The sequence below is a fragment of the Ornithorhynchus anatinus genome, chromosome 8 (assembly GCF_004115215.2).
Source record: "Ornithorhynchus anatinus isolate Pmale09 chromosome 8, mOrnAna1.pri.v4, whole genome shotgun sequence".
NCBI lineage: Eukaryota > Metazoa > Chordata > Mammalia > Monotremata > Ornithorhynchidae > Ornithorhynchus > Ornithorhynchus anatinus.
The window spans coordinates 70554758-70578166 of record NC_041735.1 but is presented as its reverse complement, the minus strand read 5'-3'; the positions used below and the strand labels follow the sequence as shown (position 1 = coordinate 70578166).

Below are 23409 nucleotides of genomic sequence, written 5' to 3'. Positions count from 1 at the left end.
GCTAACCTCCCAGATGCGGCACGACGTGCCAGAGGCGTCCCTGCAGCTGCGGCTGCACGAGGAGAAGCTGGAAGACCTGCGCCAGGAACTGGTACGCCAGTGCGAGGAGCACCAGCAAGTTACGGAGCGGCTGCGCCAGGCCCACATGCGCCAGATGGAAAGGCAGCGGGAAGACCAGGAGCAGCTCCAGGAGGAGATCCACAGGCTGAACAGGCAGTTGGCCCAGGTAGCGGGGCCTGGGCTCGACGACGGAGCCCGTCTCATCCTCCCCACTTCCCCGGGCCCTCGGGAGCTGACTCCAAGGGTGAAGCGTGGGTCATCTCTCCCCAACACCCCAGATCGGAGGGCGGTCACAGCGTATGTAGACCCTCGGCCCCCCGGCTTTTGCGTGGACCGGCCAGCCGGCCCTCCCGGGCCTCTCTTCGGTGCCCGGCTCCTGAGCCCCTCACCCTGTCTGGAGGCTGGCCCTCCTGGGAGTGAGTGACTTTTCCTTGGGTCCTCTGGACCCCCAGCCGGTGGGCAACTCCCCTCTGGCCCAAGAGGCCTCTCCTCCCTCGGGGTTTCTCCAACAGAGCACGCTCTCTCTCCCTCCCTGTCGGTCCTGCCCGGGTTCTCCTCTCGCCTCCTTCCCTCCTCCCCATCACCCGGCCACGTTCTCGGGGCTCTCTCTGTGCAGGCCCTCCTCTCCTGGGACCCCTCCTTGCCATTCTCGGATGGCAAGATGCCTCCTTTTCCACAGTTCTCTCGGGCTGCTCCCACCCCTATTATGATCTCGCTTCGATTCGGGAAACAGGGTTCCCGCGGGTCTCGGGTCTGGGATCCGTGCAGAGAAACCAAGCGGCCCGGCACCAGCCGCGAATTCGGCCGCAACCTTCGGAGTGGGGGGTGTGCGGGGAGTTTCCGGGACCCGGCTTTCCTGGCCGCGGGAGGTTGTTTAAACGAGCAGCCCGCAGGCAGGGGCACCCAGATGCCCGCTGCCCAAGGGCAGGTGTGCGGACCTGACGGCGCACATCCTACCCGTAAATCGGCTCGGCTTCTCTGCACTGGATTCCGTGGTGGCCAACCTCTGGCTTCCGACGCAAACCGTGCCTTCTAAGGGCAGCGATCGACTAATCGGTCCTGCCCGCTACTGGGCCGTCGTGATGCTGACGACTCTCGTTCTTGTGAAGTTCTGCCTTGACGGTCGGCCGTGCCTTTCACCCCGGGTGTGGCCCCGGCTGCCCGTGTCGGGGGGGCTACCCACACCCCGACTCTTTCTGCTCTCTGCCTGTCGCCAACGGATTTCTCTTCTGACCTCTTTTCTCGCCTAGAGTTCCTCAGTAGACACTGAAAACCTGGTTTCTGAGCGAGAGAGGGTGCTCTTAGAGGAGTTGGAATCCTTAAAGCAGCGGGCTTTAGCTGGAAGAGAGCAGCTGTGCTTTCAGGTGCACAGCCGCAGTACACAGACCCAGGTAGTGTGGACTTCGGCTCCGTAGGAGCAGTTGAAGCCAGTGCCAAGGGGCTGGCTCTTTGTGTGTGTGTGTGTGTCTGTCTGTCTGTCTGCCCGCTAGTCTCTGGCAACCATTTTTCCCAAGTAGTTTGGGATGGCCCACGATAGGTGAGGTGCAGGGAGGGGATTGCCGAGGGGACCTCGAACCACCCAGCCACCCACGTTCTTCAGTCCCACCGTTGTCATCGTTCTAGCCCGGCCCCGCCGCCGAGGCCACGTCCCGACGTGGGAGCGGCGGCCTTATCTAGACGCTGCCGCGCCCCGGATCGCTCCGCCGTGCGCGGTTAAACATTAGTTAGTCTGAGCAGTCTCCGGGCCCCACGCCGGGCAGCAGGCCGCTTCTCCTTGGGGCACCTAGAAGGATGTGGTGCCGCTTCCAGGATGATGGGGTTTTTGTCTCTCTTGTCCTCCCTGCCCTTGCCCAAGCTTACACAGGAGGAACCCGACCTCTCTGAGGAAGCCCAGGAGCCCATCCCCGGTGGGGAGGAGCGGGAGAGAAACGCGGAAGACGTGGCTCCCGACGGCCTGTCCGCAGAGAGGTACGCGGAGGGGATCCTACCCCGGGCTGCCGTTGGCAGGAGGCCAGGCAGGAAGTTGATGATCTTTCGCTTACGCTCCGGTAACGTGTATGCGAACGATAGTGATCGGAGTTTGGATTCGGCGCTTACTGCGTGCCGAGCGCTGGAATCGGTGTTGGATAATCGGGTCGGCCACAGACCCTGCCCTACGTAGGACTCACAGTCTAAGAGGTTGGGAGAGTAGGAGATCTCATCCCATTTTACAGGAATGGAAACTGAGGCCCAGAGAGGGGAAACGATTTGCCCCAGGTCCCAGAGCCGCCCAGGACAGAGCCAGAATGGACCCTGGACTCTGAGCCTTGCGTGGTGTCCATCCGCCCTCCGGGCTCTGTCAGAGCGGCGGTAAAGGGAATAGGGGCCACTCCTGTGGCGTGTTGGATTAGGCCAAGCCGTCTGGCCGTTCTTGGGGCACACAGTCGTCGGGCACTCATCCTGGGGTGCCCCGCCGCTATGGCTAAGCCGTCTGGGCCGTTCGGGCTGGCAGTTGAAGCGGGGATGCTCCTCTCGCCTGCCCGTGGTCGTCCGTGTGGGCCAGGCACACGGGGCTTTGTCTTTCCCTGCAGCCGGACTGAGGAGCGGAGCACCTTTTGCCTGCCCCCTCCCAACTGGGATGTGAGGAGGCCACAGGGAATAGGCTAAGGAAATGTCCTCGGGCTTCCCCTCTGATGGACCCTCTCCCCTGCATCTGCCGACATCCCCTCCCATTCCATTAAAATGGGATGACAGACCAAAAGCGCTCTGGAAGACCAGAAGCTCACCATAAAAATGAGAGAGGCTCCCCTTCTCACTGATTCCTGTGGCCTGGCCTGCTCCCACCGGCCCGTGACCCCGGGGATGAGAGGAAGAGGCCCACTCCCCTTCCCTCTCCTCCCCATTCCCACGTGGTCACGAGGAGAACGAATGTCCGAATGCGACTTCTCTCGCTCGGCCAGACACGCCCTGCGTCAGGCCAACCGCCGGCTCCTGAAGGGACTGCTGGAGGTGGCGAAGACGACGGTCGCGGCGGAGGAGACCATCGGCCGCCACGTCCTGGGACTGCTGAACCGGTCTGGAGGAGGCCCGCCAGCCGAGGGGCCCACGCCGCCCCGCCCCTGCGAGACCCACCCTGAAGGTATTTGCTCTATGGCCGCTCGTCGCCCCGGGGGGCGAGGAGAGGGGTCTGCCCTCGGGCACGTGTTTCCCGGCTTGCCGCCGGCCGGACTCGGGGGCTGCCGTCGGAGGAGTTTTCTCTCCCGGTGTCACTTCCGCTCTGCCTCGTGGGCACAGATCGTCCGGAAGCTGGGAAGTATTCTGGGTCTCTGCTCCTCTTAGTCCCGACCTGGCCTGGAAGAACAGGGCGAGGATGCCGGTGTCTTCCGGTCCCCGCGCCGCCTCCCACGCTGTCCCAGAAGTGTAGGTGAAACCCAGAGGACTCTCGGCCCTGACTCTCTCCCCTTTTGAGCGCTCCCCTCCTAGGTTCCAGATGGAGGAATCGTGGGAAGAGTTCCCCGAGCCAGATCCTCAAAGGAAGCAGTGGGTCTGGTTGGAGAAACGTTCAGCGTTTGTCTGCCGCAGACGTTTCCCCTACGAAGAGGGGGTGACTGGTTTTAGAGAAATAACTCTGGACTGGCGTAAGGGCCTGCGTAGTCAGTGGTGGGGGACAGACACTAGCCTCTGCTAGCCTCTCCTGAGCCCCTCTGTGCTCCTGGGGTGCCGCGGTGGGGAGAGCACTGGCAGGAAGGATTTTGATGAGCTGGCAAGGGCCAAGTGGATTTGGATTGGCCAGGAAGGGCAGAGTGGACTTTGGCTGGGAATTATCATTATGCCACTTGTTGAGTCCTCACCGTGTGCCAAGCACTGTACTGAGCACTGGGGTAGATACAGGGTAATCGGGTTGGACTCAGTCCCTGTCCCACCTGGGGCTCAAAGTCTAAGTACAAGAGAGAACGGATATTTTGTCCCCATTTTCCAGATGAGGTAAAAGGCACAGAGAGTTAAGGGACTTGCCCAAGATGAAGCAACAGACTAATGGTGGAGGTTGGGATTAGAACCCAGGTCCGCCGGCCGGTAGGCCCGTGCTCCTTCCGCTAGGCCACGCTGCTTCCCATTTGCAGCCAGTCGCCCTTCCGTCCCTTTTACAAGATTCCCCGTCCCTCTGTCTCCGTGACTGCCGGAAGGGAGGAAGGAGGATGTCACTGAGAGATCTGCGCGGCTCATTGGCTTCTGCGGCCTGGGTCGACGGCGGCTGCAAGCTTGGGTCTGCTGAAAGCCAGCAACTCCGAAGGGGCTTGTGTGGTGGCTCTGCCCTCCGTGCCCCCTCCACTGCCCTGTGTCCCCAGTCTCTGAACGGGAAAAGGTCGGGGGAAGGACTGGGGTGTGGCGCTGTTGGAGGGCATCCAGGCCCCCCCGTCCCCATCGCCGCCTCGATCCCTCCCGCTTGCCAGGCACTCGCCACGGCTGCCGTTTCCACGGCTCTCACTGGGCCGGCGTTTCCCACTTTTGTGGGTGCCGCTGTCGTGCCTGCTGCCGGTCACCCTCGAATCTCTGCGTCGGCTGCAAAATCTGATTCCCCAGACTTCACGGCGCGTCTGAACGGCAAGCGGTGTCTCTCCGTAACGAGTGGTGTGTGCTTTCAGGAGAGCCTGCGGCCCCCTTCTTGGAACGCGAGGGGCCGGGTCGCGCCCCCGGCCCGTGGACGGAGGCGCCCGGCGGAGGAGAGGACCTGTGTCAGCTGGTCCTGCGGAGCGGCTCGGCGGGCCCGGACGTGGGCCCCGAGAGCGAAGAGCTGGCCCTGAACGTCAGCTCCCGACTCCAGGCGGCCGTGGGAAAGCTGCTGGATGCGATCAACACCACCAGCGACCAGGTGAGGCCCCCACGGCCTGCAGCTTCGGGGCCCCCGCCTCGGTGCTCCCCTGGGGTCCCCCGCCCGGCCCCCAGAAGTCGTCTGTGGCCCCGAGGGAGGTTCCGAGAATCTTGGGGTTCCGGGGGGGAGGCAGCGAGGGGAGCGGGCGGGGCTCAGGCCGGGCGAGGAGTAGACCCTTTGCGGGTGTCGGTCGGGCAGATCTGTCGCTCACCCTGAAGTTGGATGGGTGGGGTTCCCCGTCGCAGGGTTCTTCCACCTGCCCCCTTCCCTGTCACTCGCCGCTGGAGGCAGAGTCTGAGGCTCAGCGGGGCTGGGCCTCGCTTGACTAGAAGCTCCTCGAGGACGGGGATCGTGTCGACTAATTCAGCTACTTTCCCGAGAGCTCAGAACAGCGCTCCGCACACCGCGGGCGCTCAGTAAATGCCATCAGCTCATCGAGTGGGGCGGCTGGGCGGCCGCGGCCCCGCGGGTCGTCGGAGGTTCTTCCCGGCTCGCTCCGACTCAGTCCCTCCCTTTTCCCTGGGGAGTGTTTTACTTGAACTGCGGGAATCTGATTGCCACACTCGGACTCCAAGCGGTGTCTGAGCCCGCAGGTGTTTCGTTCCCCCCTCCCCAGCGGGGACCTGGCCCGAACAGGTCCGGGAGTCGGTGGCCCTCGCACGGCCGGAACTTCCCGGTCCTCCCCAGAGAATGGCCGAAAGTTGGTCCGTCGCTAATCTTGCGGGTTATTGGGGGTGCTGCCTGCCTCCGCTGCCATTGCACACTGTTGTTCCCTGGCGCACCTTGTGGGCTTCGTTGGACACCTGGACCTACGGAGCTTGGTGCTAGAAAGATGTGTGTGTGTGTGGAGTTGCGACTCTCTGATTGCAGGATGGAGGGTCCGGATAGAGGAATGGTGGGGAGAGCTGAAGGGAGCGGTGTGGGGGATGATGGGGAGAGCTGAGGGGGCCCTCTGGGTAGGCAGAAGGACACGGGGCTTGGAAGAGAAGGTCAGTCGGTCGTCTGCTGAGCCCTTATTTTGTGCAGAGCACTGTACTAAGTGCTTGGGAGATCGGGAGTGTATAGCATAATGTGATGGACATAGTCCCCGCCCGGTGGGCGGAGCCGGTGCCGGGCCGGGGACGGGGGGGACCGCCCCTTATCGGGGTCGTAGCATTTGTGGGCATTTGCTGAGATTCTCCGGAGGGTGATGTTTCCGAGCAACCGGATGAGCCCGTGGGGTTGTCGGCGGGAGGACGACGCGCCCTGTGTGACGGTGCGGGTCACGGATCAGCTGCAGGGGGCGCCTTCGGTAAGGATAAAACCCGGAAACACGGGGCCCGTTCCTTGCACACATGGAGCTTCCCCTCTACCAGGGGAGGCAGAAAACGTTCACCGGGTGAGGAATCAGAGCGGGTCAGTTGATTATCCATATCCAGTGGCCCTAGCTGCCCCGGGGAGTTCCGCGAGGTGACCGTCGAGGCGGGGGACGGCCGTTGGCTCGCCCCGGCTTGGAGACGAGCGGACCGGGCGAGGGCCGGCCGGCGGGCGTCCTCCCTGCCGACCTCCGCGGCTGGATCTCTCGCCACCGGGGTTGGGCCCGAAGACTCGGGGAGACTCGGCCCCGCTCTCGGTCCCCTGGGTGACTCGGCCCGGTTCTCGCGAGGAGAGAGCCGTCTGAGGTTCTGGAGTGATGGAGTGGCTGGCCAGAACGGATCCCTAGCCACCGTAAGAAGGCCCGGGCTCCCCACCTTGTCCAGAGGGTCCTAAAGCCCTTGAGTTTTACTTTCCCGGGCGTGGACGGGATTTTGGGAGCCCCACCGACCTGCCACCACCCTTTGACTCTCAGCTCAGCACCCCAGAGAGCAAGGAGATCATCTGGGGTCCATTCTTCCCGAGGGCTAGGTGCCGCGGCAGGCTCGGAGGAGTCTTAGCCCCGCCTTCTCCTCCCCCCCCCCCCCGTCCCTCCCTGCGAAACCACCGTTGACTTTCTGGACACGGAAGTCAGAGCTCTAAGTGGGTCAAGAATACATCGATCGACAGTATTTACTGAGCGCTTACCGTGTGCGGAATACCGTACTAGGTGCTTAGGAGAGTACAGTGCAACTGAGTTAGCGTATAAGTTCCCTGCCCACAATGAGCTTATCGTCTAGAGGGAATGAAAAGATTGTTAACGAGATAATCGTGGCCCAAATAAGAGAATTCCTACTGAAGACCGCCTCTTCCTTTCCTCTGACACGGTTTCTCGGGACCCTTTTTACTATTCCACAAGCATCCCTGTGGTCCTTTCCACTCCTCTCCCTAGGGACCCCGGGTCCTCCGTTCCCCCGCCCCTCGGATCCTTCCTTCCAGATTTTCAGACGCTGGGGGAGTTCTGCTGCCAATCGTCCTGACCGTTTTCCCCGCTCGGGGCTCAGAACCTTGCTCCACTGGGGTCCTCGCCGGTGGGTCCCGGTGGGAAAACCCCTTTTCCTGCATCCCATCCCTTGAGCCTCTCAGCCCTGATTTAGCTTGGCCAGGGGCAGGTAGCCTAATAGCCCCCTCCTCTTTTCTGTTCTCCCCCCCACTCCCGGGGATGGGATGGTTTCCAGCTGGAGCCACGGGCCATGGGGTAAGACCTGGTACTCGATCCAGTTAAGTTTCCCTCAGAAGAATGAGCGTGTGTGTGTGTGTCCCCACCATGTGTGGGCCACCCTAATGACCACGTGTCTGTCCCACACTACATGTGGGCTAGCTGTACGCGTATTTGTGTCCGTGGAGGTGGGGGTGTACGTATCCCATCCCGTGTGGGCTAGCTGAGCAAGCGTCCCAGTGGGACCTACGCGTAAGAAGGCACCGTGACCGACTGTCACCGGTGTTTTGATTTCCATTCTGGAGGCCGCTGGGCTCCTCTACTGGGGGACTGCGGGAGCCGGGAGGGAGTGGTGGGGGGGAGCGTGCAGCGATGGCGTTGGGCACCGGTGCCGCCTGCAGCCCAGCCATCCGGTGGCTCGGGAGCGGAAGGAGGGTTGGAGTCGTTCGCCATCTGCGATCAGATCGTGAAGGCAGATGGGTGTCCGTGGCTCGCCCACGAGCCCTCTCAAGTTCCAGGCTTGCAATTTGGATCCAGACTAGGTGATTAACCGAAAGGCAGTTCAGCCTTGGGCCCGAGAAGAACCGGTCAGTAAGCACGGAGACTCCAGCGCTGTTTTCGTCCCCCTACCCTCTTTGCAGATTTATGGGTGCTTACCGCCAACCTGCCCCCACGGCCAGTTGGCTCTGACCCCGAGGGCGGCGGGGGAGAATGCCCGCTCCGCCTGACGGCCCCTAGCCCTTACGCCCCAGCCCCACAGCCCCGGCGTTCTCCAGGCCGGCCCGCTGCTCCCCGCATTCGCGTGAGCGGCCCGTCGGTCCCCGGACCCCCTGTGGGACTCAGGGAGGTTTGGGGATCGGGAGGGGTTGATCCGAGAGGACCTCGTGGAGGAGCTCTCAGGTAGAGAAGGGAATTGGCTTGGTGAAGAGGAGAGGCCATTCTAGGCTGGGGGCCTGGCGTGCGGGCAGATGGGGTGGGAGAGTGGCGTCTGGGGGCCTGGGTGAGTGCAGGCTGTACGTGGAGGGTCCCGGCAGAAATGGAGTTGGGGTCAGGGAGCGGGGTTGGGTATCTTGGTCTGAGACTTCTCTGTTCTGAAATGCGTTCCTCGAACAGAAAATGAGATGGCAGAACTTGGAATTCTGGGGGATTTGGAAATAGCCGAATGCCGCTCAGAAGGCACGGTCTGGAGCGGCATCGACTCGTTCACTTTTTCCCAACCTGGTGGGGTCAACTTTGGGTTTTATTTGCTCCCTGCGCCGGCCTGGATATGGGAACCCGCTGACTGGCGCTTTCCCGGAATGGACCGGGAACTCTGGGGCGAAGGATTTTGGTCTTTTGACTTAGCTCTTCTCCGTTGGGCCGGTCATTCGGTAGCATGGAAGACTGAGAGGTGTACGGCCCCTTTAGCGCTTTTGGGTCGGGCGGGTCGTCCGATGAACCTCTGCTCTTTGGGGCCCTGCCCTCCCCCGTCCCCCCCCGGGCTTTGGGGTTTTGCATCTTCACCTTAGAGGTTCTGGATCTCCACAGTCGGGGACTGACCTCTTACTCCCGTCTGCTGCCAAAAAACAACGAGCGCCTTCTGCTAATGAAAAATTCTCGCTCCGCTATAGGAATAGTTGGTGCTGGAGCTGGATGTCCCGCGTTCCAGCTGGGGAAAGTTGTGGGGAGGCTCCCGACTCATTGCCCAAGGCGCGGGTGCCCGGGCAGTGCCCTTTGAAGTTCCGACTTGGAGGGTGGATCTCGCCAGGCAGCTTTGCAAAGGGTGTGTTGACACACACTCTCCCGGCAGTGTCCACAGAGGACCGCGCGAGTCCACGGGCAGTAAACCGCTCCCTCCCTCCCTCCCCGGGCCCGCATGACTGGTCGGCCCCGAGTCTTCTTGAAGGGCTTTCGCCACCCGGAACCGGCCCGCCCCCTCCCTCCGTCCGGCTGGCCATTCGAGGAGACCGACCCAGAGCTCCTCCTCTCGAATGAACTACCTGGCAGTGCTGGCGGCCCCAGCCGGGAGTGGTGCCGGGTCCCGGCACACCTGGGTCTCTCGGCGACGAGGAGGTTGACCTTTTCCCATCTGCGGGTGGCCGGCCGCGGGGAAGGGTCGGAGGGCCCAGCGGCGTCACCGCGAGGCTTGCGGACCCTGTCCGCTCGTGTTTTTTTCACGTGTGGAGCACCGAGAAGCCCGTGAGGCTTTCCTCGTCCTGAGGCGGCCACCCGGCGCCCGTTTCGGTCCGGGAATCTCGCCGTTCCGGGTTGCCGCGGGCTCTCCGGCCATCTGGCCCGGTCGCCCCGTGGTCCCCCGTCGGTCTCAGAGTCGCGGAGGGACCGACCGGGGAAGAGCCCTGCCTCCCATCAGCCGGTCGGTGGAATCCCGAGCGGGCCGGCCGGCCAACGGGCGGCGGCGAAGCCGTCGGCATGGATCCCTTCCGGATGTACCGGGAGGCAGCCGGAACGTGGAGGGGGTCGTGGGTGGAAGGGCAGGGTGGCGAGCGGGATGTCCTGGAGGTGGAGTCGCGGGTGCCGCTCCCGAGCCCCTTCCCACTCAGCCCGGGCCTGGACCAGAATAACGCGGTTGTGATCAACACGTCCATCCTTCGCTGCGGTCGCGGGAGAAACGGGCACCTCCTGAAGCTGGTGTCCAAAATCTCCTTGCCGACCCCGCCGTACTCCGTAAGTCCGGTGGGCGTTCTCGGTCTTGGGTCGGCATTGGTCAGGATGGACGCGGTGGCGGTGGGCAGCGCGTCGCGGGCCGTGGAGGAGCGGAGTCGGGAAGTCCCGTTGGGCTGGGCCGTGGGGAACTTTGGCTCGATCTGCAGCGGCGGCCCCTGGCGTCTGTTGTACTTGGTGTCCTGCGTCGCGATGCGCCGCTCTGGCGGTGCCGCTCTCGCCCGTTGATCCTCTCGGAGCATCAGCTGGCCGGCGCTGGGCGTCCTGGTGGCTATCTCTCACGTTCCAGCCGGGGCTGCCCCTCACGCCACCCTCTAATAAGTAGCTCCTCTGGCCTCCGGTCTCCCCGTGCCTTAGCTTCCTGTCTTGTGTTTCAGAGTGGTAAGGGTTTGGACAGGGCTTTGGGCAGGGAGACGACTAGGGAAGCGGATGGGCGGGGAGAATCTCAGACCGTGGCTTTTGCCTCGTCTCCCACCGTGGCCGGCCAGTACCCGGCTTGACCGAATGGCATTTGCCGCCATCCCTGCTGCCGGTTGAGGTTGGAGTCTGCTGCAGTAAGGCACGGGGTGAGGGGCTACTCCTTCCCCACCCCTCACCCCCTTGGGCCCCTGGGACTGGGTGGAAGCTTGCTCATCTGTAACCGGCCGTAGGGGATTGGAGGGCTGGGATGTTTTCCTCCCCGGTACTCGGGTTAAAGGGGTCTGTTTTCTGGTTGCCGTGGGGACCCTGTGACACCCCCAGGGAGTTAGTCCGGCAGTTGACTTCAGGCAGCGTTTGTCCCAGCGAGAAAGGCAAAGCTTTTTGAACTCGTCGCTCTGAGGCTGTCCTTCCTCCAGAGAGCCGGTCCCAGGTCCGAGAGGTGGTTTGCAGTCAGCTGGCTGCCTGACCGGAAAGGAGAAACTGATATTCCTCCTCCCGGGCCCGGCTGCCCTCCGGCAGAGCCGCAGAGTCCCTTTAGCGACCGAGGACTGTGGAAAGCGAAAGGGGGTTCCCTGGGGCCGCCTACCTTAGTGAGCTCAAACGGGAGACTTCTCGGGCACATCTGTCATCTTCCCGAAATAGGAGGCAGAGCCAGTCGAGGTGGAGCTCAATTTTCTCCTTTTATATTAAACCAATATTTGTTCTGTTGTTTTGGATCACGAACACCAAACTCTCAGGAAGGACAAAGGCCGAACGTGGTGGGTTGGCGCCTGGGCTGGGCTGGGCCGTGCACTCGTGCGGAGTCTTACTCAGAGTCGGATCTTAGTCTTGGGGAGCTTGGGGCTGGGGGGAGGTGTGGGGTGTGTGTGTAGGGGAAGAGAGATCATTGTCGTATTTATTCATTCAGTCATATTTATTGAGCACCTACTGTGTGCAAAGCACTGCACTGAGCACTTGGAAAAATGCAGTATAACAATAAACAGACGCGTTCCCTGCCCTCGGAGAGCTTATGGGGCTTGCCTCGTGCAAACCACTGTACCAAGCTCTTGGGAGAGTACAGTATAACAATAAACAGACTCATTCCCTGCCCACAGAGAGTTTACCTTTCATTCTGGTAACCTGGACCGAGCCCGATCCGATCACCCCGCGTCAGCCCCGGCTCTGAGCCCAAGCGCCTGGCCCGCAGTTCACGCCTCAGTTAAAGCACCCAATGCCCTCGCCCCCTCCTACCTCACCTTGCTCCTCTCTACTTCAACCCAGCCCTCACACTTCACTCCTTCGCCTCCTCAAATCCGAAAGACAATTACTCTCCCCCACTTCAGAGCCTGATTGAGGGCACGTCTCCTCCGTGAGGCCTTCCCTGACTAAGCTCCCCTTTCCTCTTCTCGTGGGGCTCACAGTCTAATTCTCCATTTGACAGATGAGGTAACGGAGACACAGGGAAGTTAAGCAACTTGCCCAAGGTCACACACCAGCCCGGTTGCCGTCCTCACAGTGCGGTGCTGGGGTAAAGGCACCCGGCCTGTGGGCTGCCACTGCCTCATCCTGCCCCTGTAGAGGAGAGGGGGTTCGGTCCCTTCCCTGGAAGCAGTCGGAAGGAGTGTGCTCTGGGCTGCGCGTGGGGGAAAACGAAGTGCAGCATCCTGCCACTCGATGGGGGATCTCCTGCCTCCCGAGGCTCCGGCGTCCCGAGGTTCCGGTGACACTGAGGCTCCGGCATCCTGAGGGCTCCACCGAGGGGGCAACCGCAAGGAAATGAGCCCACATAGTGAAAGTGATTGTTGATGACGGGTCCCGGGCCCGAACAGGCGCGTTCCTGCCGGGGCCCAGGGAGCAGCAAGTGGGCAGGGGACTGCGCCCGACAGGTAGCATATTGAAGGGGTTATTTATGTGTGGGATTCGTTGACGTTCCACGTGACCACAGCACGGTGCCGCCGGCGGGCCATAATGCTGGGACCCGGCGGGCAGTTAGCGCGCTATCCCCTGTGGTCTTTGCCGTCCCTCTAGGCCATCTGGTTTTCAGGATTCTTGCCAGGCTGTCCACCCTTTGGAAGGCACTCAGGGGTACTCTGGTCGGGAACCTTAAGCTCCGTTGGCCTGGCCCCATCAGACCGAACCAGGACTCTGATTCAGGTCTTGCCGGTCCCAGAGCCCGGCTCTCTCCCCTGGACAACCAGCCGGGCTTTATAGAGCAATACGGAGCCTCTACAAGCGGCTGGCGGTGGAAGATCTGGACATCTGTCCATAGGGGCTGGAAGGGGGGACTAGTGCGGGGGAATGAATCAGGAGAGCTCTAAGTGTGTGTGGGGTGGGGGCGGGGAGGGAGCTCCGGGCCTCAGGAGGGAGGGGGCGGAGACGGGGCCACTGAGAGAAGGGAACTGGCCCATTCCCAACTTCCTCGCTGCTGGAACTCAGACCAAAACCCACCTCGTTCCAGATCTGACTGGGCCTCATCTCTCAAGTGCGGCTGGGCCTTGAAGCAGCCCGGAGAGGTCGGCCGTACTCCCTCCTGGCCACGCTGTCCGCCGGCCGCGCTCAGGCACCCGTTGAGGGTGTGGAGGCCCTTTGAGCCCTCCGCTCGCGCCAGGATGGGGGGGGGGGTCCCTTGCGGTCCGTCGCCGTACCCGCGTTGGGGGATGGAGGGGAGGGCTGCGCCGGCGAGCACCCTCCTGATCCGTGCTCGTGTGTTCTGTTCCAGCTCGAGCATGCCAGGGTGGCCCAGACGGAGCTGCTGCGCGAGTCGTCCCGCCAGACGCAGGAGGCCGCGGAGTTGCTGCGCTGCCAAGAAGAACTCCAGGAGCGGCTCCGGGAAGAGGGCAAGGCCAGGGAACAGCTGGCCGAGGAGCTCAGCAAAGCCGAGGGTGAGCGGGGTGCCCGGGGGGCCGGGGGGCGGGTCCCGAGGGGGTGGGGAGGCCCAAGGTGCCCAGGTAACAGCGGAAACTGGTTTTCTTTGCTCGAAGAGTTCTGCGGGTGCGGCGTTAATGGCTGGTATGGGTTTCACGGTCGTAATTAGGATATTGATTTGGCACTGACCGTTAATGGTATTCGAGTGCTTACTATGTGCCAGGCGTGATACTAAATACTAAACACTGGGGTAGATACAAGTTAATAAGGTTGGACATAGTCTAAATCCCCAATTTACTGATTGGACAGGGTCCTCGTCCCCCATTGGGCTCCTAGTCCAAGGAGGGGTGGAGGGAAAGCAGGAATCTCTTCCCTTCCTGTTACGGGTCACGTCTGGCCCCGGCTTCTGTCCCAACCTTGTTGGCCAAGCCAGCGAGACCCACCCCCTCCCCTCCCCCCGGTCATGGGCGGGGTCCCCTCCCAGGTCCAGGTCCGGCGGAGACCGCTCGTGTTAGGACGGTCATTCCGTGTCTCCTGTCTCTGAGTTACTCTCCCAAACGCTTAGCGTGGGGCCGTGCCTCTGCTAGACTGGAAGCTTCTCGGGGACTGGGACTGTTCTGGCTATCTCCACTGTACCACCACCCCCCCCCCCCCCCCCGCCCCCCAAGCACTTAGCACAGTGCTTTGCAGTAAATTGGAAGCTCCTCGAGGGCAGCGATTGCGCCTACTAACTCTGTTTTACTCTCCCAAACGCTTAGCACAGTGCTCCTCACACGGTAGACTGGAAGCTCCTTGAAGGCAGGAAGTGTGCCTGCTATTAGACTTTGCCCAGTGTTGAGTACGGTGCCCGGCACCCAGCTGGCACTCCATAAATGCTGTTCATAGTTGTGAAACTCGGAGGAGTTCTTGGCTGCATTTTCCTCCCTCGGAGAGCCAGCTGAGAGCCACCGCGCCCCAGTCCGTGGCGCGCGGGCCTGCGAGCAGGGGTGGGGGACGGGAAACCGCGGGCGGTCTTCACGGAACAGCGAGCGCAGCCCCGTCCGGGCCCGCATCTCTAGGCTCCGGGCTCCGGGCTCCCGCACTTGAGGAACCCGGCCCGTGGAAGCCGGTCGACCCTGACAGCCGTGTCCGGACCGTGGGCCTCGCAGCTGCAGCCGTCGCTGCAGTTGCGCTCTCCCGTGATCTTAGCACGGCACCTCGCAGTCGGGGGATGCTCAGCAGTTGCCGTTCACGGAAGGAATGATTGACGGATCTTGAGGGCCAGCCCTGATCCGTGACAGGAAACAGCCCTCCTCGGAGAGATTTGCCTGGCCAAATGCGTTTCCGCGGTGTTCGTGGTTTCCACAGAGTACCTCGTGTGACTCTGGGGGCGTTCAGAGGTTAGGGGAGAGACCCCGGGGCCAATTCCCACGAGGTTGTGCAGAATGGTTGATTATTGAAGGCGCATCTCCTCCAAGGGGCCTTCCTTGACTGAACCCTCATTTCCTCTTCGTCCTCTCCCTTGCTCCCTTCATTCACCACCCCGTCCTCAGCCCCACTCATGTTCGTATCTGTAATTTATTTATATTAATGTCTCTCTCCCCCTTTTAGATTGTGATCTCACCGTGGCCGGGAAATGTGTCTGTTATATTGTCGTACTGTACTCTCTCAAGCGCTTAATTCAGTACCCCGCACACAGTAAGCGTTCAATAATAACAACAGTGATTATGGTACGGTATGTTCAAAAGTACCGTTTTAAGCCCGGGGGTAGGTTCAGAGTATCGGGTTAGACACAGTCCCTGTCCCATAGGGGACTCACGGTCTTAATCCCCATTTTACAGATGAGGAAACGGAGGCACAGAGAAGTGAAGTGACTTGCCCAAGGTCACACGGCAGACAGGTGGCAGAGCTGGGATTAGAACCCACATCCTCTGACTCCCAAGCCCGGGCTTTTACCATTAGGCCATGCCGCTGCCCCATGATGGATCGATTCCCTCCCTGCTGTTTCACACACTGAAGCTTGATGTTTTCTAGACTCCATGCAGCGTGGCCCACTGAAGCGAGGGCGCCGGGCTGGGAGTCCGAGGGACTGGGCTCCCAACCCGGCTCTGCCCCTGGCCCGCTGGGTGACCTGGGCAAATCACTCTCTGGGCTTTGGTTTCCTCCTCTGTAAAATGGGGAGAAGATCCCTTCTCTTCCTCCTTCCCCTTCAGATGGTGTCTGATCTGATTATCGTGTGTCTACCCCAACCTGAGCACAGGGCTGAATGCAGAGTGGGCAGGTGATAAAATACTGTAATTAGGCTGGAAAGGGCCGGAGGGATTGGGAGCAATTGGCCCCCCGCTCCATCCTCCACCCCCCCCCCCCCCCCCCCCCCGGCTGACCCGTTCGCCCTCCCCCAGGTGTCATCGACAGCTACGCGGACGACAAGGCCCTCCTCGAGCGGGAGGTCCAGGAAAAGACGGACGCGATCGGCCGGCTGGAGCAGGAGCTGCTGCGGGCAGGTAACAGGTTGCAGGAGTTGGAGGCTGAGAGGCAGCAGGTCCAGGAGGAGAAGGCTCTGCTCTCCCGGCAGAAGGAAGCCCTGAGCGCGGAGGCGGGCCCCGCCGAGCAGCGTACGTACCCCCTTCTTGCTTCCCTGCGTCTCGCTCTGCCGCCTCGGCTGCTCGGGCTCGCTTTGGGGGGCCGCCGGCGGTGCCGGGCCGGGTCACCGCCGGCCGGGGCGGGGGCCGTCTGTGCCGGGGTCGGAGGTTTGGGGTGGAGGTGGGGGCCGTCCGTGTAGGGGAAATCGGCAGGGGCTGGTGCGTGCCGGGGTCGGCCACTGGGGTGAAGTGGTGGCTGTCATTGCCGGGTTCCGCTGCTGGGGGATGGGGGCGGGAGGGCTGTCTGTGCTGGAATCGACGGCGTTAGGGAAGGAGGGCGGGATCTGCTGCTGGGGGAGAGGAGGGGTCCGACCGTGTCGGGGTCGGCCACTGGCCCGGGACGTCGAGCCTGGGTCGGCTGCCGGAGGTGGGGAGGCAGGGGGTGGGGTCGGCTGCTGGCGACTGCTGGGCGCCGTCGGCTACGACATCCCCGGCCCGTAGCGGGGTGGGATCGGGGCGCGTGCGGCCCCGTGACTGTCCGGGGCCACGGGTGGGGCCGCGGGCAGAGCAGCAGCCGGAGAAGCGTCCCGAGTGGGGCCGAGTCCCCCGGGGCCGCTCCAGTGATCCCCGCGGGGTCCCAGAGGAGGCTCCAGCTTCGAACCACGCCGATGCCGCTGAGGAGGAGAAAGGGCTGTCGTATTTCCTAGGGGTCTCTGGGGCGTCAGACAAGGGTCGGAGGGGGCGCCTCTCGAGGACCGGTTGAGAGGCTGAGCGGGAGTCCGTGGCAGACCCGGCAGTAGTCAGGTGCTGGCCGCGCCCCCGGTGGGAGCTGAGTCCTCACGGTGCCACCGTCCCCGGGCTCCTGCAGCAGGCATGGCCACGGGCCGGGGTCGGCAGAGCCCTGTGCTCGCTGTGATCCCGCATCCTCCCGGGCGGGGCCGGACCGGACGAGAAAACCTGTTGGGACAGCAGCCGCCGGGCGCGTATCTCGCCCGAGCTCCGTCTCCCTGCCCCGTGCCCGCTCTGTGGCCAGAGCTGGGGTGCCCTGGAGGGCGGGTGGATCAATTCGGGGACCAACGGCCCATGCTGGGTCCGGGGGAGGGTCAGGGATGGAGAGGGGAGAGTTAGGGGTGCCGGATGGATCTCTGACCGTGAGGGCGGGTATCCAGAAGGGCGACTAGAACCCGGTTTCCCACTGTGCCCCGTGGCGACGGTCAGACCCGACCCTGGGCGGGGCCACCACCGATCTGACCCACCGTCGATGGAGAGGGGAGGGTCAGGGATGTTGGATGGTCTGTGCTGGGTCACCGGCGGGGAGAGGCGGGGATGAAGGGCAAGTCGGGAATGATGATGATGATGGCATTAAGCGCTTACTGCGTGTCAAGCACCGGTCTGAGTGCTGGGGTAGATGCAAGCTATTCAGTTTGGATAGTCCCTATTCCACATGGGGCTCACAGTCTAAATCCTCATTATACAGATGAGGTAACTGAGGCCCAGAGAAGTTAAGTGATTCGAACTGAGGTCTTCCTGACTCCCAGGCCCGTTCTCTATGCACTAGGCTACGCTGCTTCCCTAAGGAATGCTGCATGGTCCTTGCCGGGTCAAGGGTGTCAGATTGTCTGTGCTGGGTCAGTGGGGAGATTCGGGGATGGAGCGGAGAGAGTTGGGGGTGTGGGATGGTACAGCTCTGACTCTGTGTGTGTGTGTGTGTGTGTCCGCGCGCATGCACAGGAGGGCAGCCAGTACCTGGTTCCTCCATGCGACCCTGAGGCCCGTCCAGTGATGTAGCTCTGCGTTCTCAAATGGGAACCAGATTTTCAGCAATATTCTGGGAGAAAAGGGTGTTTCCCGTAAAGAAACCGCATAGACCTGTCATCACATTGCTTACATCATTAACCCCTGGCAGTCTTAACTTCGGCTCCGTATTCTCTTCTCCGTCACGCCCTCCCCCTGCAGCTGGCCCGGGACGACTGCCCTTTCATCTTGTTTTTCTGTTCTCGCAGGGCTGCTAGGTGCTGCAGTTCATGCAGCTCTCCAAGCAGGTGTGTTTGCGTCCCGCATGGCCGGCCTCTGCCCGGCACACTGACCGCTGCTGCTCTGCTGGACTAATCCGGGGCTGCGCTGGGGGTGGGCCGGCGGGCCGGGGGCTTCTCTAACCTGACAGAGCTGCTGTTCTCTTTCTCCCTGGCGGTGTTTCCCTTTGGCGCCCCGCTTTTTCCAACCCCAAGAGCACGCGGCTTCTGTTTGCAGTGATCGTGCAACTCTGCCCTCGACTCTGTCCTCACCCCGTCCTTCCTCCCCACGGGAAGGAGAGCCGGGAGGCCGGCGCCGAGAGGGTCTTGAGCTTTTGGGTTTCTGTTAACCTGTAAATCAACTAACCTGAGAATCAGCTAACCGGCCATTTGTGTGACCGAGCCCGCTCGGGTCCGGGATGGCGGGCCCTAGATCCGTTGGGGGAGATGAGGTGTTTGGAAGCTCGCGGCAGCGGTCCCGGAAACGGCTCCCGTGGGAGCCCCGCTGGCATCTCGCTTCTACGGGCACGGACCGGGGCCGGAGTTGCCCCCCAAAGGGGCCCGAGGCAGGAAAGCGGGCTCCTCCAGGAGACTTTTGTGTCGGTTATGTCATTTCTCTTTAACAATCAAACACGCTAATGATGACGGTGGTTTTGATTCAGCACGTGCCAAGCCCTCTGCTGGGCTCTGGGGAAGCTATAAGGTCATCAGATCGGCCCTAGTCCCTGGTCGTTAAGGGGCTCCTAGTCTCAGAAGGAGGCAGAGCAGGGATCGTCTCCCCATTTTCCGAGGAGGAGACTGAGGCTCGGAGAGGCTAACTCCAGCCGACACAGCCAGCTCAGGGCAGAGCAGAGACCAGAGCCCTTTGAACTCTTGACTCCCAGCCCCCCACTCTGTCCACTAGGTAGGCAGTCTGGGGTGCTCCCCTCTTCTCCCTCTTCCCCCTCCCCGACTCAATCTCACCCATAGTGGCCCACAGTAGGAGAGTTGCAGAATCACATAGTCAAAGGTATCAAAGGTTTGCTGTGACCTCTCCCCAGGGACGTGAGTAGACAGTTGTGTTTTTCATGCTCGGCCCCGAGTTGACTGTGCCCCGGCCACAACCCCCGAGTGCCCGGGTCTGTACTCTCCTGTAGGGCAGAATCCCACCCCAGCCGAATTCTCTGCCAGTGTTGTTGTAGATGGAGGAGGGGCAGCCGTGGGAATTTTCAGGAAGCAGCTTCTGGGGGGCAGAAGCTGGGGAAGGTTTGAGTTCGTTTTCTCCGGTGAAATCCTGGACTTTCCCATCCAGCTTTTGGGCTCGGTATAGCCAGTCCTGCCGTGGCAGCCAGATAGCTGGATAGGCGGGCAGAGAGAGAGACGGGCGGGCGGGCAGACGGGCAGGCAGAAGGACGAGTGGGCCGACGGGTGGGGAGGCAAGCGAGTGGCCAGGCAGATGGACAGTCTAGCAGACGGGTTGGCAGGCAGATGGATGGGCAGACCCAAGTGGGCAGACGGGCCGGGAGGCAGTAGGACAGACAGGTGGACAGAAGGGCAGGTGGGCGCTGAGACCAAACCCACATACGCTTTCCCGTGCCAACAGAGTTCCTTCAAGAGACAGAGAAACTGGCCAAGGAAAAGCTGGATGTGCAGCGCCAGGCGGAGAAAGAGCGCGATGACCTGCAGAAGCAAGTGAGGACGCTGGAGGTGGACGTGGAAGAGCAGGTCAGCCGCTTCCTTGAGCTGGAGCAGGAAAAGAATGCCGAACTGGCGGACCTAAGGCAGCAGAACCAGGCCTTGGAGAAGCAGCTGGAGAAGACGCGCAAGTTCTTGGACGTACGTCCGATGGCGGGCGGGATGGGAGGGGGAAGGGGCGGAGGGAGCTCGAGGGTCGCGACCGGTGCTTCCAGAAAGCGGAGCGTGGGCCGTGGCAGCGGAGGGACCTGTGTGTGAAGGTGGGCCTCCCGGGGTGCGTGTGTGGAGTGGGGGTGCTCCCCTCAGGGCAGTGCCCATCCATCTGTGAGGAAAGTCTAATGCCCTTCTCCACGGATCCACCATGCTCCCCGACCATCTGTCCGTTCGTCGGTCTAGCCTCGTCCACGCTCCTCACCCGGAGCCCCGGGCAGGCCCACAGCCGTTTCTTCCATCATCGCACTGCACTCTGGAGAGATGCGAGTCCTCGGAAGGGTGTTCCTTGACTCCCCACGGTGTGGGGATGGGCCGGGTGCCATCTCCTGTCCGGTTTAAAGGACTCGGTAGCGATAGTCAATCCATCAGTGGTGTGGTGTCGATGGAGAGAGCTGGACTGAGCCCCTGGGAGAGTACAGTGCAGCGTAGGCAGGCACCCTCCCTCCCCACAAGGTTTTTACAGTCTAGTCGGGGAGAAGCAGCGTGGTTTAGTGGATAGAGCACAGGCCTAGGCGTCAGAAGGACCTGGGTTCTGATCCTGGCTCCTCCACACGTCTGCTGGGTGACCCTGGGCAAGTCGCTTAAATCTTCTGGCCTTAGTTACCTCATCTGTAAAATGGGGATTAAGAGCGTAAGCCCCGTATGGGACGGGGCCTGTGTCCAACCTGATCGACTCGTATCTACCCCAGTGCTTAGAACAATGCTTGGCACATAGTAAGCGCTAAACGAGTACCGTAATTATTATTATTACATTAAAGGAAATTACCCAGAGAGGCAGCTGCAGAGTATAAGGATCTGGACATAAGTGCTGTGGGGTTTGGGGTGGGGCGGGAAGCAAAGTGCTTTAAGGGATACACATCAGGGGGCGTGGGTGACGCAGAAGGGAGGGCAGATAGGGAGGCGAAATGAGAGGTTAGTCAGCAGGCCCCTCTCTGTGCTAATAATAATAATGATGATCAGTGTGGTATTTAAATGCCTACCGTGTGCTAAGCACTGGGATAGATTCAGCACAGTCGGATCGGACACGATCCCTGTCCCGCGTGGGACTCTCCGTCTAAGAGGGAAGGAGAGCAGGTATTTCAGCCCCGTGAGAGGAGGTGACGGAGGCCCAGAAGAGTAAAGGTCATAGGCAGCAGAACAGGCGTTCGAACTCAGGTCCTCCGACTCCCAGCCCCTGGCTCTTTCCCCCAGGCCCGGCTGCTGCCTGTCCTCTTAGTTGATTACCTTGGACCTTATCAGAATTTTCCTTCTTGGGAGACTCTGGGGCGGCAGCAAGTGGAATGGAGAGTAGGGTTGCTGGCTGGGTGTATCGTCCCCCCACACCCAAACACACACCCTCTGGAGTTCGCTCCTTTCCGTGAGTCATCGGGGAAGTGGGGGAGGGAGCCTGCCCGTTTCCACCACAGAGACGTTGCTGATAAGACGGAAAAGGCATCACCGGCTCCTTTTAATTGATGTTTTGAAGAAAGGGATGCAGTGAACTCCTGCCGGAGGCCCGGTTACACCCTCCACTTCATTCGGTCGTATTTATTGAGCGCTTACTGTGTGCGGAGCACTGTACTAAGCACTTGGGAGAGTACAAAATAACACTAAACAGATACCTTCCATGCCCACAGCAAACTTTCAGTCTAGAGGATTTTACACCCTGGGGCCGTTACCCCACTGGCCGTGGCTGTTAGTGTTGGTTCTGGCCGCTCTGTTGGTTTGAGCCCGTGGGGATCCGGGCCCCAACCGGGCCTTTGTGCAGAAATGTTTCCTTCCTGATAGTTCTTTCCCTGGGGTCACGTCTCGCTGGAGTTCCTAGAAGGGCGTCCCCATCCCGAGCTTCCCCAGACCAGAATCTCCGCGTCGTCCCACGGCCGGGGGAGGGAGGTGTCCTTGGTTCTGGAGGCGGCTCGCGGTGCGGACCCGCCTCCCCGCCACTCCGGACCGCCCGAGGCTCGGGGCCGGGAGGGCCCCGGATTTTCCCTGTTGGAGCGCCGGGGCCCGTGGGTTCCAGCCATTCCCCCGAGCAGGAGCGGATGCGTCCGTGTGCTCAGCGATGGGGACCGTTGAGGTTCTTCGCGGTTCATCAGGAAAGAACTGACTTTATGTTCTGACCGTCTCCATCTCGGAGGAGAAACCCGAAGCGGACATTGCGAACTGGTACTTTTCGCGGCAGAGAGGTCGAAGGAAGTGGCCCTGCCAAACGCCGCGTGACTTGTAAGCGTTTCCAGCTTGGACTTCCCAGCTGAGCAAGGAGCCGGACCCAGCGCCTAGCGTGTTGGGTCGTCCCCAGGTTTGGGGGGGCTGTAGTCCAAGCGCTCCGAGGCCGGCCGGCAGCCTGGCTGCCGTTGTCCGGGCTCTTTGGCAACTTCTGGGACCGGACGTTGTCCCGGGAAGGAGCTTCCTCCTCCTCCTCCGGGCTCAGTCTTGGTCGGTGGCACGAAACTCTCCGATCCGGAATGACAGTCTTCAGTTACTCCTTTTGTGGAGGACGAGAGCGATTGTGTCGCCCTTCTCCCCTGCAACCTTGCAGTTTCGGCTTCAAGCCACTCGCCCTCCTGCAGGCCCTGGGAAGCACAGGCCCCTCGTATGGTATAGCACTGCCCACCCCTAATTTCTTCCAATTCGGGGCCCCAAATTCTGACACAGCCAGCATTTTAAGAGCTTCCTCCACTAGCACAGACTTCCTTTTCTTTCATAGTATCTAAGTGCTTACTGTGTGCCAGGCGTAGTACTAAGCACTGCAGTAGCTACAAGCTAATCGGGTTGGACACGGTCCCCGTCCCATATGGGGCTCACGGTCTTAAACCCCATTTTACAGATGGGGTCACTACGGCACAGAGAAGGTAAGCGACTTGCCCAAGGTCACACACCAGACAAGTGGCGGAGCTGGGATTAGAACCCAGATCTTCTGACTCCCCGCCTGTGCTTTATCCAACTAGGCCACGCTGCTTCCCTCCACCAACGGTCAGTCAAACAGTCAGTGGTAATTATTGCTCGCTGTATGCAGAGCACTGTAATGAATGCGTGGGAAAGTACAGTAACAAGCAGTGTGGCTCAGTGAAAAGAGCCCGGGCTTGGGAGTCAGAGATCATGGGTTCTAATCCCGGCTCCGCCACTTGGCTGCTGTGTGACTTTGGGTCAGTCACTTCACTTCTCTGGGCCTCAGTTACCTCATCTGTAAAATGGGGATTGAGACTGTGAGCCCCACGTGGGACAGGGACTGTGTCCAACCCGATCTGCTTGTGTCCACCGCAGCGCTTAGTACAGTGCTCGGCACATAGTTAAGCGTTTAACAAATACGGTTATCATTATTACAGCGTAACAGTGTCGGTAGACACGTTCCTGCCCACAAGAAGCTTACAGACCACAGGGGGAGACAAACATTGAAACAGATTAAGGACAGGGGAAAAAAACAGAGTGAAATAATATTTACATGGGCCGGGGGTGGGTATCAAAATGCTTAAGGGGAACACAGCCATTCTCGTAGTCAGGGCGGAGGGGAGAGCAGATGGGGGAAGGAAAGGGCTTAGTTTAGGAAGGCCTTTCGAAGAAGGTGTGATTTTAGGAGGGTTTTTA

General features: G+C 61.3%; 1 protein-coding gene across 5 annotated transcripts in view; it reads left to right on the top strand.

Annotated features, from left to right (window-relative positions):
* Positions 1-23409, top strand: part of AKAP9 (A-kinase anchoring protein 9) — an 89571-nt gene that overhangs the window by 38260 nt on the left and 27902 nt on the right. For 3 of the 5 annotated variants that reach the window (XM_029070046.1, XM_029070044.1, XM_029070042.1), the window contains 9 exons: positions 14-226; positions 1311-1451; positions 1916-2028; positions 3000-3178; positions 4683-4909; positions 13240-13402; positions 15767-15979; positions 17950-17988; positions 19541-19773. In XM_029070046.1, the coding sequence (XP_028925879.1) occupies positions 14-226; positions 1311-1451; positions 1916-2028; positions 3000-3178; positions 4683-4909; positions 13240-13402; positions 15767-15979; positions 17950-17988; positions 19541-19773 (1521 nt within the window). The remainder of the gene's footprint in view (positions 1-13; positions 227-1310; positions 1452-1915; positions 2029-2999; positions 3179-4682; positions 4910-13239; positions 13403-15766; positions 15980-17949; positions 17989-19540; positions 19774-23409) is intronic. The other 2 variants (XM_029070047.1, XM_029070045.1) reach the window with 2 other exon arrangements.